Source organism: Dendronephthya gigantea, unplaced genomic scaffold (genome assembly GCF_004324835.1).
Source record: "Dendronephthya gigantea isolate DGI-Jeju-01 unplaced genomic scaffold, DenGig_1.0 000001F, whole genome shotgun sequence".
Classification (NCBI taxonomy): domain Eukaryota; kingdom Metazoa; phylum Cnidaria; class Anthozoa; order Malacalcyonacea; family Nephtheidae; genus Dendronephthya; species Dendronephthya gigantea.
Genome location: NW_021163011.1, coordinates 6301397 through 6316745, shown reverse-complemented (window position 1 = coordinate 6316745; position 15349 = coordinate 6301397). Strand labels below are relative to the sequence as shown.

Below are 15349 nucleotides of genomic sequence, written 5' to 3'. Positions count from 1 at the left end.
ACTGACCTTTCGCTGGCCTGGGTACGAGACCGCTGCAACATCTTCCTCTTATTTAAACTTGCCTCAGTTGCCTGCCATATTGAAAGTTTAAAATTTTGAAATATCAGTTGACTGACACGTGCTTTGAAGAGTTTCTTTAAAAACCCAGTAAATACGCTTACCAAAAGTTATATAAGAGATGTCCGTAGTGGGTTTTGATGTTGGGAACCAGTCTTGTTTTATCGCGGTGGCGAGAGGTGGTGGAATTGAAACTATAGCTAATGAATACAGTGATAGGCGGACACCGTAAGATTTAATTTTTTTGTGTGATATACAGTTTTATATTTTTGTAGTTGGACATGTATGTATGTAATTTTTATGGAGATATTGAATGGGTTTGTTGTTTTGCCAGTAAGAGGGAAATCAATATGTATAGGCCTCAATATTTAATACAGGTGGCACAAATTTTTTTAAAAATCATGAAAATACAGTCTTGTACACTGACTTAACTCACTTTAGCTTGTACTCTCCATGCTTTCAGTTCTTATGTATCTTTTGGTGAAAAGCAGCGCTATTTGGGAGTTTCTGCTAAAAACCAGGTAATGAACATCTTGAACAGCTTGTCCAATAAAGTCATAATTAAAAATTATATAGTTTGGTATGTATATATGTATATATAGCTTATAACTTTCTTTGGGTTGTATTTTTTTACTTTCAATTTAAAACTAAGGATACCGAATATTATCTATCACCAGGAACGAACAAATGTGAGGAATACTGTGAGTCAGTTCAAGAGATTGATTGGGAAGAAATTTTCTGATGCAGATATACAGCATGAACTGAAAACAAGGATGATTCCCTACACCATTGTTGAACAACCTGATGGAAAGATTGGAATCAAAGTAAGTGAATTCTTGGAATGAAAGTAAAAGTGAAATATTCTTCTTAGAAGTATGAAAATGATCAAAGTAAATTGAAACTTGATACCACAATACATATGTGGTACATAACTTTCATTTACTGTGGTATAATGTACTGTATCTGTCTTTCTAACCCCACATCTAAATATGTTTAAAGAGAAATATATCTATATCTGCTTCACATTAATTGTGAATCAGTGATGGCCAATCGTATTGGTTATTGACACACAAAGAGCTTTGTTTTCTTTATATTTGCCCACCAACACTGAATCATAGAAAATCTCCAATTAACGTGAACCAAGTCATGAATCATTATGAACATAACATGATCATTATTGGCATCAATAAGAAAGTATCTTTTTTGTTTTTCCCTTAGTTTCAGTATGCATACCATGTACATAAAGCATTATCCTTTTTAATTAAGCAAAAATATTAATACTGAAAATGTATATAATTAAGTCTTACTATTTATGATATATAGGTCCAATGTCTAGGGCAGGAATCCATATTTAGCCCGGAGCAAGTCATGGCAATGTTGTTAACTTATCTTAAAACAACAGCAGAAAATGTTATCTCTACTAAAGTTGCAGATTGTGTAATATCGGTAAGGGTACACATGTAGGCAGGCTATGATTACTGTAATTACAAGTTAGCATTGGTAAGGTGAAATTGCAGTTACTGTACCCACCAAATATAATATGTTTTAATTAGATATTTTACTTCAAGAATGACTTTGCTTCTTGTTTTAGGTTCCATGTTACTACACAGATCAGCAAAGAAGGGCGATGCTTGATGCAGCCCATACAGCAAGTTTAAACTGTCTGAGAATAATGAATGATACAACAGCAGGTATATTGTGTGTATTACATTTTATAAAAGGAACTAGTCTGCATTAAGTGGATCCAAAATTAGTGCCTCTGTTACTATGTACACTGATATTTAATGTAATCTCAGAAAGCAGTTAGGCTCAGTTTGATATGAATTATTAAATATAAAGAAGATATAAATGAAGAGAAACATGACATAAATGTGTCAGCTTTAGGTATGATTTTGTATGTACATGTATTGAAATGTGAAATTCTGATTTTCAGTTGCTTTGGCGTATGGTATATATAAACAAGATCTTCCTGAGGAGAATGCTAAGTCAAGAAATGTTGCATTTATTGATTTTGGCCATGCCTCGTTGCAGACATCAATTGCAGCTTTTAATAAAGGAAAACTTAAGGTGGCAATATTCAAATGTCTAGACTCTAGATACTGGTATATGATTTAGAAACATATAAACATATACTTGCATTTTGTTATAACATATACTTGCATTCAGTTAAATTGGACCATATTCAAAATCTTTTCCATACAGATTCTATCTACAGCGTCGGATTCTAGTCTCGGTGGACGTGATTTTGATGAAAAACTGGTGGAACACTTTTGTGATGATTTTAAGGTAACTATCTACATATTTTAGTGCTCTGGGGCTGGTTATATAAAACTATTTTACTACATTTTGTATAACTTAGCATCAAATGTGGTATATAACAACTGCCTAAGATAGACAAAAACACTTCTCGATGTTTCAACCGGAGGGCCTTCGTCAGGGGAGTAAGTATCATACTAACTCGAGAAGTGTTTTGTCTATTTTAGGCAGTTGTTATACCACATTTGATGCTAACTTATGTCAAGTTGACAGTCTGTGTTACATTTCTTGGAGATGAAAGCCCTTAAATGGAAATGCCTAGTTTTTGCATGCAAATATTTTTCTTCACCACAGTGGTAATTTACCCTAGAAACGAAATATTTTATCCAAAACGGATCGATTTCTCTTCAGACCCGTTATAAAATTGACGTAAAGGGGAACAAAAAAGCATATCTGAGACTTGAAGCGGAGTGTGAGAAGTTAAAGAAAGTGATGAGTTCTAATTCTGTTGAAATACCCATGGCTATTGATAATTTTGTTGATGATAAAGATGTCGTTGGAAGGATGAAACGGTAAACATGACATGTGTTTTTAATCTCTTGGGATAAACTGTCGGTTTATCTCGGGTATGGTATTCGCCAACAATTCCTAGTATTCATGCTTATTCAAGTACTATCCTTACCTTGCAAATTCCAAAATTGAATCTGCAATTAAGTATATACTAAGTTAAATAGCTACTGTATATAGACCTCTTGGAACCGTCAAGGGCTCAAGGCCCGTTTACACTTCGGATTTTTGCTGCGATTTTCTTCTTTTGATAGATGTCAACGAGTAATAAGTTTCTAATGCTCTGATGTGTACGAGCTTCTATTTCACATTCGTAACTAATTCACTCGTTCACATGCATCTACCAAAAGAGAAAATCGCACATAAGCGTGAAACGGACTTTCATACAGTATAGTTATAGTCAATCTGAGCCACCGGACGTTGCAATGGACGAACAGACCGGTCAATGCGGTCCAGCGAACGTTGCATTGTACAGTAGCTGTATGTCGATCACGCGCGGCCACCTTCGCCGTCTACATATATAAGCTCTAAACCAGAAGCTTTCAAATCGCATGACAAGAAAAGTGACTTTTTAAGACTGTTATTTGAAAAAGAAAAAACTCCAAACTTGACAATAAATTATGCTTAATGTTTTCACGCCAGAATAATTCTCTTAATGTATGAACTTGTGTCAATTTTTAGAGAAACGTTTGAAGAAATGTGTAAACCGTTATTCATAAGAGTAGAAAATTGTTTAAAACAGTTGCTCCAGCGTTCAGGTTTGTTTTAAATTGGTGTTAAATCGATATTAGATGACAGTGATGACTGATCTTCAGAAACAACTGAAGTATAATGCCCTTGTTCCATGTTGTCGCCATGATCATGTCAAGCTGGTTGATGTAATAGAATATTGCTAATGAGGACAGTCCACGATGACCAAGGCAATCTCGACTTAGAAATACCAGTGTTAATTTGTGTTTATGTCATTAAAAGGATTAAAGAAAGAAGATGTGGATGCTGTGGAGATCGTCGGTGGATCAAGCCGAATACCCGCTGTTAAGAATCGCATTCGTGACGTTTTCAACAAAGAAACTAGTACAACTTTGAATACAGATGAAGCCGTGTCCAGAGGATGTTCCTTGCAGGTTATTTGTTTCACAATTTTCCTCTCACGAAATGCTCACTTTATATAACGTCATGTCGTAACAATGTTATAAATTCGAATAGTGCTCGGGTTGTCAAATAACTTGTATTGTATATTTTATTTCATAGTGTGCAATGTTATCGCCGGCATTCCGTGTACGAGATTTCAACGTACAGGATGTTTCCTCCTATCCAATCAAACTCACGTGGGACTCAGTTGGAGGAGAAGATTCTGGGTAAATAGCCACATTGCCATATATTAACCGTTTCCATTTAATTCTGTTGTCTATTTTCATTGACACACTCCATCATACAATGATGACACGCATTGAAAGGATTATTTTTGTTTCAGGTCAATGGACGTTTGCGATGATGGCCACGCTTTTCCTTTCCTTAAGCAACTAACATTTTATAGAAGAGAAGCTTTTGATTTGAGTGCATTTTACTTACGTGAAAACTCTCCGGCACTAATAGGTATATTTCGATTTTTTCTTCAAAATCATTTGTTTTTTTCAAGCGAATATTTTAGCGGTGAAAATTATTTTGTTTTACTTGCCTTAAGGTCGATTTTCAGTCAAAAATGTGACTCCAACAAAGGATGGTGAATCTTCAAAGATCAAAGTAAAGATTCGTATGGATATTCATGGTATCTTCTACGTATCTAAGGCGCAAATGATTGAAAAGATTCCATCCGACGACGAAGCTGCTTGTGAACCGATGGAAACACAGCCTGTGGCGGAAACTGAGAATCCTGAGAAGAATGTCACCGATGCAGCAGAAGATGGTGTGAAAAATGGACCACAGGTAGCGCGCTAGTTTACTTCACGTGTGTACCTGTGTTGATTATCACCAGAAAACTACCACTTGATGATTAGCGTACGGCGATGTTCCATCGCTTCATTTGCTGCTTTTGATAATTTAGGGTGAAGATGAACCTGATGTGAAAAAGGAGGATACACGACAACCTATGGATACAGACGAGGTACACTTGAAACGATTTAAACCTGAACTACAGTATCACTTATTCACTTCAGATTTTTTAATGCATTAGGATATATTCTGTTTTCACAGGAATATTTGCTTTTGCAATTCTCGTGTTGCCACCAACAGGTGCATGATACTGGTCTTGAAATTCACATTTTGAATATTTTGATAATATTTCCTCTCAGGGGTTAAAAGATCCTGCTCCTAATACTGACAACACTGATCAAGGTGAACCTATGTCGGAGAACACCACAGAACAAGCTACAAATGGCGCAGAAAAGCAAGAGACGCCTAAGAAACAAGAAGAACCCAAATCTTCAAAGAAAAAGAAGCCAACGACAAAAACAGTCGATCTTCAAGTTGAACATTTCGTATCATCTCTGTCACAAGTTGATTTGAACAAAGTTGTTGAGCGGGAGGTGATTGTTATTTGTTAATCGGCTTCGTCTTCGCCATGCACTGTATAGTGTTTGCCATTATTAGGTGTAATTGTAAATTATTGTATCAGTTATCGATTGGTCTCTTGATTGCAATTGCTTTGCATTCTTTAGAATGAATTAATATCCCGTGACCGACAAGAAAATGACCGTATACATGCAATGAATGCACTGGAGGAATATGTTCTTCAGACACGAAGTAAATTATATAGTGAATATGAGACATTTGTCACTGATGAGGTAAAGTCATTGTTTTGTGATGCTCTCTTACCCTCTCTTAAACTTTTAGTTTGATCTCTTTGTTTACTTTTTCCAGGACAGGGGATCGTTTGTAACGAAATTGGATGACGCCGAAGAATGGTTATACGATGAAGGGGAAGACCAAATAAAGAGCGTTTATCAAGGAAAATTAGATTCACTAAAAGTACGGCTAGTCATTCGTAATGATTTCGTAACGAGACGTCGTTGTCTCCGTATTTGAGTGTCACGTCTCCGTATTGGAGTGTACTGTTTGCAAAATTTGGAGCTATGCATGATGAACATTAGGCTGGAAAATATTGGTAATGATAAATTATGACGGCACAAAAAATCTTGAATAAAAAATCTTGTATCAATTTTAGAAAATTGGTGATCCTATAAATCTACGGTTTGATGAAGCAAAAACCAGGCCTCAAGCATTGGAGTCTTTCGGACACGAGATTCAATTGTGTCTAAAGTTTTTGGATCTTTACAAACAAAAGGTTCGTGTTTGTGATGATTATCGTAATGATCAATGAAATATCAATATTAGAATCTTGCTGAATTTGTGGTACTCTTTTCTAACTCTGTGAATCAGGATGAGAAATATGATCACTTGGAAGCTAATGAAATTAAGAAAGTCGAAGATGCTGTTTCAGAGAAGCAAAAATGGTTGGATGAAGTCTGGAATAAAGTTAACAAGCAAGAACCTCATGAAACACCTGCTGTATTAACAGCTGCAATACAAGAGGAGAAAAAGGTTCATGAATTTGTTGTAGTCGGTTAATATTTACGAATTGTTCATGTGGCTACCTGTACACTGGAGAGACTGCAGTACACCGTCGTACAAAAACCTTTTTGGCGACTTGTATTGGGTCGCTCTTACAGAATGTCATGACCGTTTTCCTTTCATCCTGAATAATTTATTTGTGACACTCTTTTTTAATGTACTGTTTGTATAAAACACAGTACTCTCTTTTTTAATGTATTGTTTGTTAACATTGTGTAGAAATTTGAAAGTTTGTACACACCTATTATGAATAAACCAAAACCTAAACCAAAGGAAGAGCCACCTAAGGACGAGAAGAAAGACGAGAAGAAGGAAGAGAAGGAGGATAACAACGATGAAACGATTGAAGATAAACCTGAGGCTGAGGAAAATAATGACAGTGAAGTAAAAGACGAAAATCCACAAAATAATGAAATGGACGTTGACTGAATACCGTGATCTGTCGAAAACAAGAAGCTTGCGTTAGTGTAATGTGAATATTATTCTCTGCTTTGCCCGCCATGCGCTTATTTGCATTTTGATATCGTGCTTCACAAATTAGACGCTGTCGTGTTAACGGTCAACCTTGACCATTGCCTCTGTTTGAACGTCTGCTAGATATTTTCTTGAAGATACAAAATTTTGAAAAATACACCGAATGAATCGAATGATACCAGAATTTAAGAACTATTAAATACGTGAATTATGGCAATACTTTTAATTTACATGCATGTAATTTAGAACAAATAAGAATTTTTATCGCATATAGCGAAATCACTGTTATTAAACAACTTCACTGATTCCGATTTAGTGTGAGTGGAGCAGTGCTTACTACTGCGTGGCAAAGATCGACTTTATACATACTCAAAGGTAGAAAACACCTTAAAACACATCGTAGGGGGCCCCAACGCACCTCATTTCAATAGATACGCCAGTTCAGTGTGGCCATATAATGGACCATAGATGCAAATTTTTTAACCAAAGCTGCTCAAATCTAGTTAGACTTCACACCCCTGGTATAAATTTTGGTCCCACTGCGCCGATTTCCTAACCCCCAATACCATCCGAGCCTCCGTGTTTGTTGTTGTGCGGCAATACTCTAAAAGTTTGGTATACTTCGTTTAAACGATAGATTTCATAAATATAAACAATATGGCTAGTAAAAGCTCTCGTACATTTTATATCGAGTGTCGATGTAGAATTTTAAATGGAAAGTTACGAAGAAGAAGATACTATAAACCACTTACCTGACGAGCTTTTGGTAAAGATATTCTTTTATTTCACTGTAAAGAAGTTGATGTGTACAATAAGACTTGTTTGCCGTAGATGGTGTAATATTTCATATGATAGAAACCTGTGGGCCAGGTTGACATCAGACGACGTTCAAGAATTGAAAAATCATTCAATTTATGACATAGTACGCCGTCTATTTTGTTTTGATGAGTCAGCTCTTAAATATCTTTCGCTGGACCGCTTTGACATTACACACGAAGATGATTTATCTTGGAAGTTCCCATCTCTGATACCAAACCTTAATGAACTGTCGCTTGCATTTTGCAGTCAGGTTGATAAAAGTGTTTTAAGGATATTTTCTGATTCTTGCCGCAATATACATAGTTTAAACTTGGAAGAGTGCAACATTACAAATGATTGTTTTCCTATTCTTAATAACCAAATGAATATAACAAAACTCAATATATCTTACTGCAACAACCTGACCGATGAGTTTGTGATTATGATAAGTCAATGGAGTCTCAGGGATCTGAATATTGATGGTGTTCAATGGATCAGCGATGAAGCTGTAGAACATTTGTTGCATAATTGTCAACATTCACTTGAACATCTATGGCTAGATGGGGAAAATTTGACAGATGACGGATTGAGGCTGCTACAATGTTGTCATAATATTAAGTATGTACGCGGTAACCAAATACTTGTTCATCCACATGAGCGAAAATTTTGACACACATCAGTTAACATAGGAAATCTCCACACTTCCACACAGAGCCACAAAAATTATATACTGCATATATCTTTTAAATTAATTAATTTACTTCATGTCTTGTATTTTAGAGTTTTAAAAATATCATTCTGTGAACAGTTAACAGATGTGACATTGAGAATAATTGCCGAGATGCCAGGCCTTACTTCACTAGCTTTAAGAAAGGGAAAGAATTTTTCAGAAGACGGAATTATTTTTCTATTTAAAAACCTTTGTAAAGGATTGTATCACCTGGACTTTTATGATTGCCAAGCTTTGAATGATGAAGCGGTCTTTTGGATAACACAATCGTAAGTCATTAGTCATTAAAAATGAAATTTGGTAATTAAAGTTTTTATGAACAGGTCTTGCATAACTGAACATAACATAACCGGGTTCATTTACCAACAGTTGAACCCCCCTTAAGAATGGTTGCATGAAAGATTATTTGCCCAGTTAACATATGTAGTTGAATGTATTTTACTTGGAAGCATATGTACAACATATTACTCTCTGCCAGAGACTCTGTTAGTTATATGAAAAAAAACTGCGTAAAATGTTGAAATTCGGTTTTTGCTCCCTTTTTCTTTTGAGATGCAATGGATTAAGATTTTGTTGTAAGTTTGTAGCTTTATACAATTTCACTTTTTATTATTTCCTGCAGTTCTCCACATTTAACCTCATTAGACCTTTCATGGTGCTGGTATATTACAGATGAAGGCTTAAAGAACATTGTTTATTGTTGTCGTAACATCCAAAAACTTATATTAACTGGCGTTCACGAACTTACTGGGGAACCATTTAAAGAGATACCACAGAGGCTTCCTCGCTTATGTTATCTAGATTTATGTAACTGTAATTCTATTATAGATGAGATAATAATCAACATTGCAGAGCAAAATACTTCTATATCTATTTTAGATTATTATGGTAATGCTGTAAAATAGGTTGAAACTATATGTTGAGTTTACAATTGATAATCTGTAGCAAATATTACTTGACATTTGATAATTTGTAACTATTTGTAGGTAATATTACATTATTTCCGTAATGAGTTGAAAACCGTGTCACAGATTTACAGGGGCATAGCATGACTATCTTAACTGGGGGGGACTCAAAGCAAAGATGGCCAAGTTTTAACGGCGAATACGTGGCACTTGCAACACATCCAGAGAAAGCATAATTCATAAAGTCAAGAGAGCATTTGATCAGTTTTTGAGGTGTAAATTGATCTCGAATGTCACTATACTTACCCGTATGGGTAGTTAGGTGCAGACATGACCGCGACACTGGCACTACTACCAGTCATTTGGATTCAGGTATGCATCACGTGAGCATGCATTGCCTGCACCTGACCATCCATAATGTCTGCACCTTATCACACTAAACCGACGGTTTAGTTGAGGTAACCAAACTGTGCTCTACGTATAGCAAGAGGGTGCACCGCGACACGAAAAAAAATTGTCCAATTCGCAGACCACGGCCTTCTTTTGCTGGCGTGGCGCTAAATACGCTAATGCTTCCTTGCGTGCTCAGCAGTCATCCCTTGGTGTTTCCGCTCTCTTCAGGAGCCATGGCCCATATTTAAGGCATCTTCTTAAGAGAATTGCATGCAATGCTCTACATTGAAATTTGAGAGGGCATCCTTTGCCTCTTATAAAAAGGGGGGATAGTTGACAATGACCTGCAAGTGCTACCACCTAGTTCTGCCCTGATTATTAATATTATTGATGGCACCTCAAAGTGAAATTTATCCAAAACAGGTTGAGAAATAGTTGTTAGAAAGTAAACCAAACAAGACAGATTGTTTGAGAGTTTTTATTATTACATACAGCCGGCGTAATATTGAAACTTTGATCACAGGGGGGTGGAAGGAGAGCAGTTAAACAATCATGATCCACAATAGTTCATGTTACATGACTTTGCCTACTGCAAGCTGTTTTCATTGTTTGGAAAAGAAAATCAGAGAATACTGTCCATGTGCTCAATTTTTCACTTGATTTTAAACTTATTTAAGCAGAACTTTGCAAAGAGAATGGATGATTTTCTGTAACAACATAACTTCATCAGATGTTACGTAGGAAGGTTAAAAGAGAGCTCGGGAGTTCTGATCACGAAGAGGCTGTTGAGGCTGTAGCCAAGAAGCATGGCCGTCTCACCACCGAACGTTGTGAGGACGATGATGATTTAGAAAATCTTGTATTTGGCTACCAACACCATCTTGATAACGATATACAGGTACGTCATAATCCGTGTTGTATAAAACGGAGTACAACGAACGCTTTTAGCTTGCAATAAATTATAAATATAAAGTTGACATTTGAAACTGGTAGGTTTGACTGACAGACTATAAATTATATAAACATACAGCATAATTTATTAAATCATGCTCTCCTATTGTAGTGAATGTGAGGGTGATTTTTTACATTCATGTGACTGGTATAATATGTTAGAGTAAATTATAGCACAATATTGTAGGAGAAACTGTATAATTTAAATCAAGAAGGACATATTCTGGAAGAGAAAACACCTGCATGGGTTGATGAAGATGATTCTAATGTCAGGTACTAAGATTCAATCAGAATTCAACCTTGTTTCCCAATTTTGATTTACGTAATATGTCAAATACAGTCAGTGTAAACATTTCATCTGCAGTCACCACTTTGCAGCAGTGTCTTCTATGAGGTCTATGAATGCCTCTTCTAATCATTGTTCTATAAAACCATTCCAGTATGCCTACTTTATTCTTTCTTTTCAGGGTTGACATATCTTCAGCAAACCGATTAAAGAAATTTAAAGATGGAGATGATGATACTATTTCTGGTGAAACATTAAAGAAGAAATTAGAAACACAGTTAGTCCTTAGATTTTACATCTGGCATATTCTAAAGTGTCATTAGTACTGGTTGTATAACAGTAAATGTTTTTTTTTCAGATTTAAAAAAATCTATGGTGCTCCAGCATGGCCAAGTCAAACATTAACAAGCGCTAAACAGTCAGGAGATCAGGAAGATAGCCAGGACGAAAACGAGATACTCCAGCATGCAGGATATTTGATTTCAAAGAGCACAGAGCATCTTCCAAAAGGAATAATTGAGATTGGGAAGGTTAAGGATGCTAACTGCTCCAAACCTTTTGATGTAAGTCATGCAAGTGCACAATAGAAAAATCATCATGGATCTGTCTTCTACAGTTAGTTCAAACCTGACATGTTACTAAATTTTGTTTTCTAGGCTGTTGTTAAATGTGTGGAGTTTCATCCAAGTTCAAAAATTATACTTGTTGCTGGATTGAATAATAAATTGAATATATTTCAGGTATGTTATAGTGAATTCAACATGCAAGTGTATTCATTTTTACAATATTCTTCTTTGAAAAAGGTTCAGCAACTCATTTTGCATCATGTTTACTTATTTTAAAAATGCCTGGGTATGGAGTTTTTGAAAGGTTGAAGGTTTTTTAATATACTGTAACCAACTGTAACCTCATCAGCAGAGGTCTAGACATTGTGGAAAATGATAACCTTATATGTATACTGTTACTTTACATAAAAAAATCTGCTGCAACCTCCAGCAGTGAGAGATCTCGCCTTTTACAGGCTCGTATGAAAATATAAAGTGGGCCAGCTCAGCCCATCTCATATGAACAGGCTCTTGGTTGGTTATATATATGTAATCTAAATTATGTTAGTAACATTTAACAGGTGGATGGAAAAGCCAATGCTAATCTCCAAACAATACATTTAAATGGTTTTCCTATTCATACTGCCCATTTTATTGAAAGTGGCAAGCAAGTCATTCTTGCTTCAAAAAGGAAACATTTTTATTGCTATGATATGGTGAATGGAAGGGTGACTAGAATTCCAGAAATAAGAGGTATATATATGTCTATTTATTAGAAAGGTTAGAAAGGACAGAAATATTTTATGACCATATTTCTATTTTGTTTGCCTATTGATGGTAAACATTTTGGTTTTGCATATTTGCTATAATATTTAAAATAATGTTAGCTTTAAATAAATGTATTTTATTAATAGGGAAGGAGGAGAAACATTTTTCAAATTTCATTGCATCCCCAGATGGAAAATATTTAGTGTTTCCTGGAAAGAATGGTTATATTTACTTGTTGTCCAGCAAGGTAAGCATGCAGTAAACTTATTGAAGAAAATACAGATAAAAATTGATATTTATATTGGTATAATAATTTTTTAGACAAAGCAGTGGATAGCGGACCTCAAGATGAATGGCTCTGTGACTACAATTGCATTTTTTGCAGATGGAAAACAAATGATAACTGCTGGTGGTAAGTATACCTGGGTATGGTATTAGCTACGTTTCTTGTAATTTGGCTTCATTTGTATCAAGTATATTGGTATAAGTTTTAGTAAAGTCAGTCTCAGTCGTATTATCATATATAGGGGACATCTTGCAGACCTGACTAAAAAAACCACAAACTGTATGCAAGTTAAAGTAATTACCTCTGTGAACATTTATGAATATGATCGTCTCCATGTATTTCTAATAATTTTTATGTATACCACAGATCAAGGTGTAAATATTAAATTCTATAGATCTCTAATGCCTGTTGCACTTAAAGCTTCAAAACCTTTAATTATTTTACTTTGTATATATCATCCCTTTTGCACAGGTGATGGTGAGGTGTACATTTGGGATATGAAGTCTAGGAGATGTCTTCATAAATTCAAAGATGAAGGTTGCATAATATCGACTGCCCTTGCTGTATCACCAAATGGTCAATATATTGCTTGTGGGTAGGTTCATACTAATAGTCTGATCTTTAATCATAATTGGTTTCAATTTTTGATGACAATGAATGTCTTCGGCCAACTTCAAACAATCATTTTGCCTGTCAAATTTTTTGGTAACTGAATATCAAATTAAAAGGTGTACAAATGAAAACAAATAAAAAGATGAATAATTAATTAATTATTATAGAGCCATGGCTTTATAACCGGGGGTGAATATGAGTGTTTTCAATTATTTTGAAATATTCAAAATATTTACCGTAAAATGTATATTTTCTTTTTTTTAGGTCTGATTCTGGAGTTGTGAATATATATGACAAACAATGTTTTGACAAAGAGTTCCCAAAACCTATAAAAACAGTGATGAATCTGACAACCCAGATCAGTAAACTGAAGTTCAATAGTACAAGGTGCAATAGCTATGTTAAAATTACCTCAAATGAACGTAAATGCATGGAACATTGGAACTTTTATGTTTTCTCCTAAGAAATACTGCGTGAAAAGGTTGATATTAAACAGTATCATTTTCTTGCAGTGAAATCCTGGGAATGTCGTCAAGATCTATTAAGAATGCCTTCAGACTGGTACGTTTAAATTTATAGGGTTTTTTTCAAGAGTAGCGAAGCGAGTAAAGATCCGTAAACTGCCAGATATACTGTGAAAGAGCATAAAGTGATTCAAAGATTGAAAATTTGTTCAAAAATTTCTCTCGAATTCGTCATCAAAATTAAAGTACAGTACATTTTCCCTTGGTTTCCTGTACGTAGTTTCACCAGCGAATATGACGGACATCCTTTTTTTAACTAATGTAGTAGGGGCACTTTCTTTTTACCGGCCAAAGTGGTCAAACCGGTCATCATTTGAATTGAAACACCGTACTTCGTTTAAAATAAAGCGGTAAAACTGCATTTCCTGTGCTATAGGCAGATGTGAATAACGATATAGTGTACTCGAATGCCGAGTTCTTGAAGTACTCTAAAATACCAGTAATCTTTCTGTACTAAAATTTAACAGGACCAGTCTGACCGTTTTTACCGTATAATGGTAAGCGCCCTAGTGCGTACTGCAGTAAGCCCTGTTATGTTCTCGTTCTGTTTTAAAAATATTTCGCAGGAAGACACGAAAATACTGGTAAAGGAATTTTCTCTATCATTAATAGCTTCATGTACCATCGCTAAGTGTGTTTTCCAACTGGCCAACGTCAAACACTCCATTACGATATGTTGAGACATTTGACTTTTCACCAAGAAGCGGTTATATTGCAATTGGAAATGATCGTGGTCGAGCGTTGCTTTTCAGGTACTCTCCATAGTACAACCAACCAATTTAACCTATATCAAAAGCCATGCAGGCTTACAGTAAAGACCCTTGCAGCAATGTTGTAAGGAGCCTCGCAGCAATGCTTCTGTCCTGGGACCGTATGGCTCACTGACATACACTGCAGATTATACTTGGGCTTGTTATTTGCTTGATTATACTATGAAGAACGCAGCATTTTGCACTTACATTAGATTAAACTCCAGCTTTGCATGACCCAATTTACTTTCACTAGAAATCAGGGATTGGAATTATTAACCTTGTGTTTTGATTCTATTCCATTTGATATAGACTAAATCATTATATGGACGCCTAGTTCAGAGCAAGGGATCAGATGAAATTGAGGCCAGATTTTTGAGACAAATATTCCCCAGGAGCCACCCAAAAAAGAGGATAAAGTAAAATCGGGATTTGGTGATGGCCAACAAATAAAAGCGTCTTATGGCACATGCGGATACGACAATGAGGAGTGCCATCGTCTGTATGAAACAAGCTGAGAAGTTATCAGCTTCAACAAACTGTAGTCTAAAGGCTCTTTAAAACGCTCTGGAACGCTCTTGAAAATCGCTAATTTTAAGCGTTCGTTCTGAGAAAGGGATTGTTTTTTTAATACACTAAACAGAAATGTCTAATAGAAAGTGCTGCTATTGGATGGGAGTTGGGCTATGTTGGAATTGCATTTCAGCTTCATTAAATTGATCATGTACCTCATGCAGGGTTACATCGTGTGCTCTATTTACGAAATTGGCCTGCATTTTTTTCGGTAATTGGGTCAATAGCCTAGAAGGCATAGGACGGGCCATAGGCCAGTGCCCATAGTCTAGGAGGCCATAGCGAAGTTGTTCGGCCTTTTGGGA

At 35.6% G+C, this 15349-nt stretch overlaps 3 protein-coding genes across 3 annotated transcripts; all 3 read left to right on the top strand.

Moving 5' to 3' along the window:
• Window positions 1-42: 42 nt before the first annotated feature.
• LOC114528858 (97 kDa heat shock protein-like) lies at window positions 43-7214 on the top strand. The gene is made up of 20 exons (XM_028550580.1): window positions 43-285; window positions 521-578; window positions 735-881; window positions 1381-1503; window positions 1649-1748; window positions 1991-2124; window positions 2260-2343; window positions 2725-2885; window positions 3562-3638; window positions 3853-4004; window positions 4132-4238; window positions 4355-4476; window positions 4565-4806; window positions 4925-4984; window positions 5172-5405; window positions 5538-5663; window positions 5740-5847; window positions 6044-6163; window positions 6259-6420; window positions 6670-7214. Exons 1-20 carry the CDS (start codon window positions 179-181, stop codon window positions 6877-6879), a joined length of 2634 nt encoding a protein of 877 aa, XP_028406381.1. The 5' UTR covers window positions 43-178; the 3' UTR covers window positions 6880-7214.
• A 376-nt stretch (window positions 7215-7590) lies between these two features.
• LOC114527936 (F-box/LRR-repeat protein 2-like) lies at window positions 7591-9230 on the top strand. Its single transcript, XM_028549633.1, has 3 exons — window positions 7591-8340; window positions 8503-8721; window positions 9098-9230. The coding sequence occupies exons 1-3, from the start codon at window positions 7637-7639 to the stop codon at window positions 9126-9128; spliced, it is 954 nt and encodes a 317-aa protein (XP_028405434.1). The 5' UTR covers window positions 7591-7636; the 3' UTR covers window positions 9129-9230.
• A 1000-nt stretch (window positions 9231-10230) lies between these two features.
• Window positions 10231-15202, top strand: LOC114525306 (U3 small nucleolar RNA-associated protein 18 homolog). The gene is made up of 13 exons (XM_028546564.1): window positions 10231-10648; window positions 10889-10974; window positions 11169-11264; window positions 11346-11550; window positions 11644-11727; window positions 12114-12285; window positions 12447-12547; window positions 12622-12712; window positions 13058-13181; window positions 13463-13585; window positions 13711-13759; window positions 14335-14474; window positions 14784-15202. Exons 1-13 carry the CDS (start codon window positions 10481-10483, stop codon window positions 14806-14808), a joined length of 1464 nt encoding a protein of 487 aa, XP_028402365.1. The 5' UTR covers window positions 10231-10480; the 3' UTR covers window positions 14809-15202.
• Window positions 15203-15349: the final 147 nt, after the last annotated feature.

Bases quoted from the DNA above. Each gene is read 5' to 3' on its own strand.
- LOC114525306 (XM_028546564.1), top strand. From the start codon at position 10,481: ATGTTACGTAGGAAGGTTAAAAGAGAGCTCGGGAGTTCTGATCACGAA. The intron at 10,649-10,888 runs GTACGTCATAAT...ACAATATTGTAG, and splicing joins ATCTTGATAACGATATACAG to GAGAAACTGTATAATTTAAA. The intron at 12,548-12,621 runs GTAAGCATGCAG...ATAATTTTTTAG, and splicing joins TTTACTTGTTGTCCAGCAAG to ACAAAGCAGTGGATAGCGGA.
- LOC114527936 (XM_028549633.1), top strand. From the start codon at position 7,637: ATGGAAAGTTACGAAGAAGAAGATACTATAAACCACTTACCTGACGAG. The intron at 8,341-8,502 runs GTATGTACGCGG...CTTGTATTTTAG, and splicing joins CAATGTTGTCATAATATTAA to AGTTTTAAAAATATCATTCT. The intron at 8,722-9,097 runs GTAAGTCATTAG...TAACCTCATTAG, and splicing joins GTCTTTTGGATAACACAATC to ACCTTTCATGGTGCTGGTAT.
- LOC114528858 (XM_028550580.1), top strand. From the start codon at position 179: ATGTCCGTAGTGGGTTTTGATGTTGGGAACCAGTCTTGTTTTATCGCG. The intron at 579-734 runs GTAATGAACATC...ATCTATCACCAG, and splicing joins GAGTTTCTGCTAAAAACCAG to GAACGAACAAATGTGAGGAA. The intron at 2,886-3,561 runs GTAAACATGACA...GTCAATTTTTAG, and splicing joins GTCGTTGGAAGGATGAAACG to AGAAACGTTTGAAGAAATGT.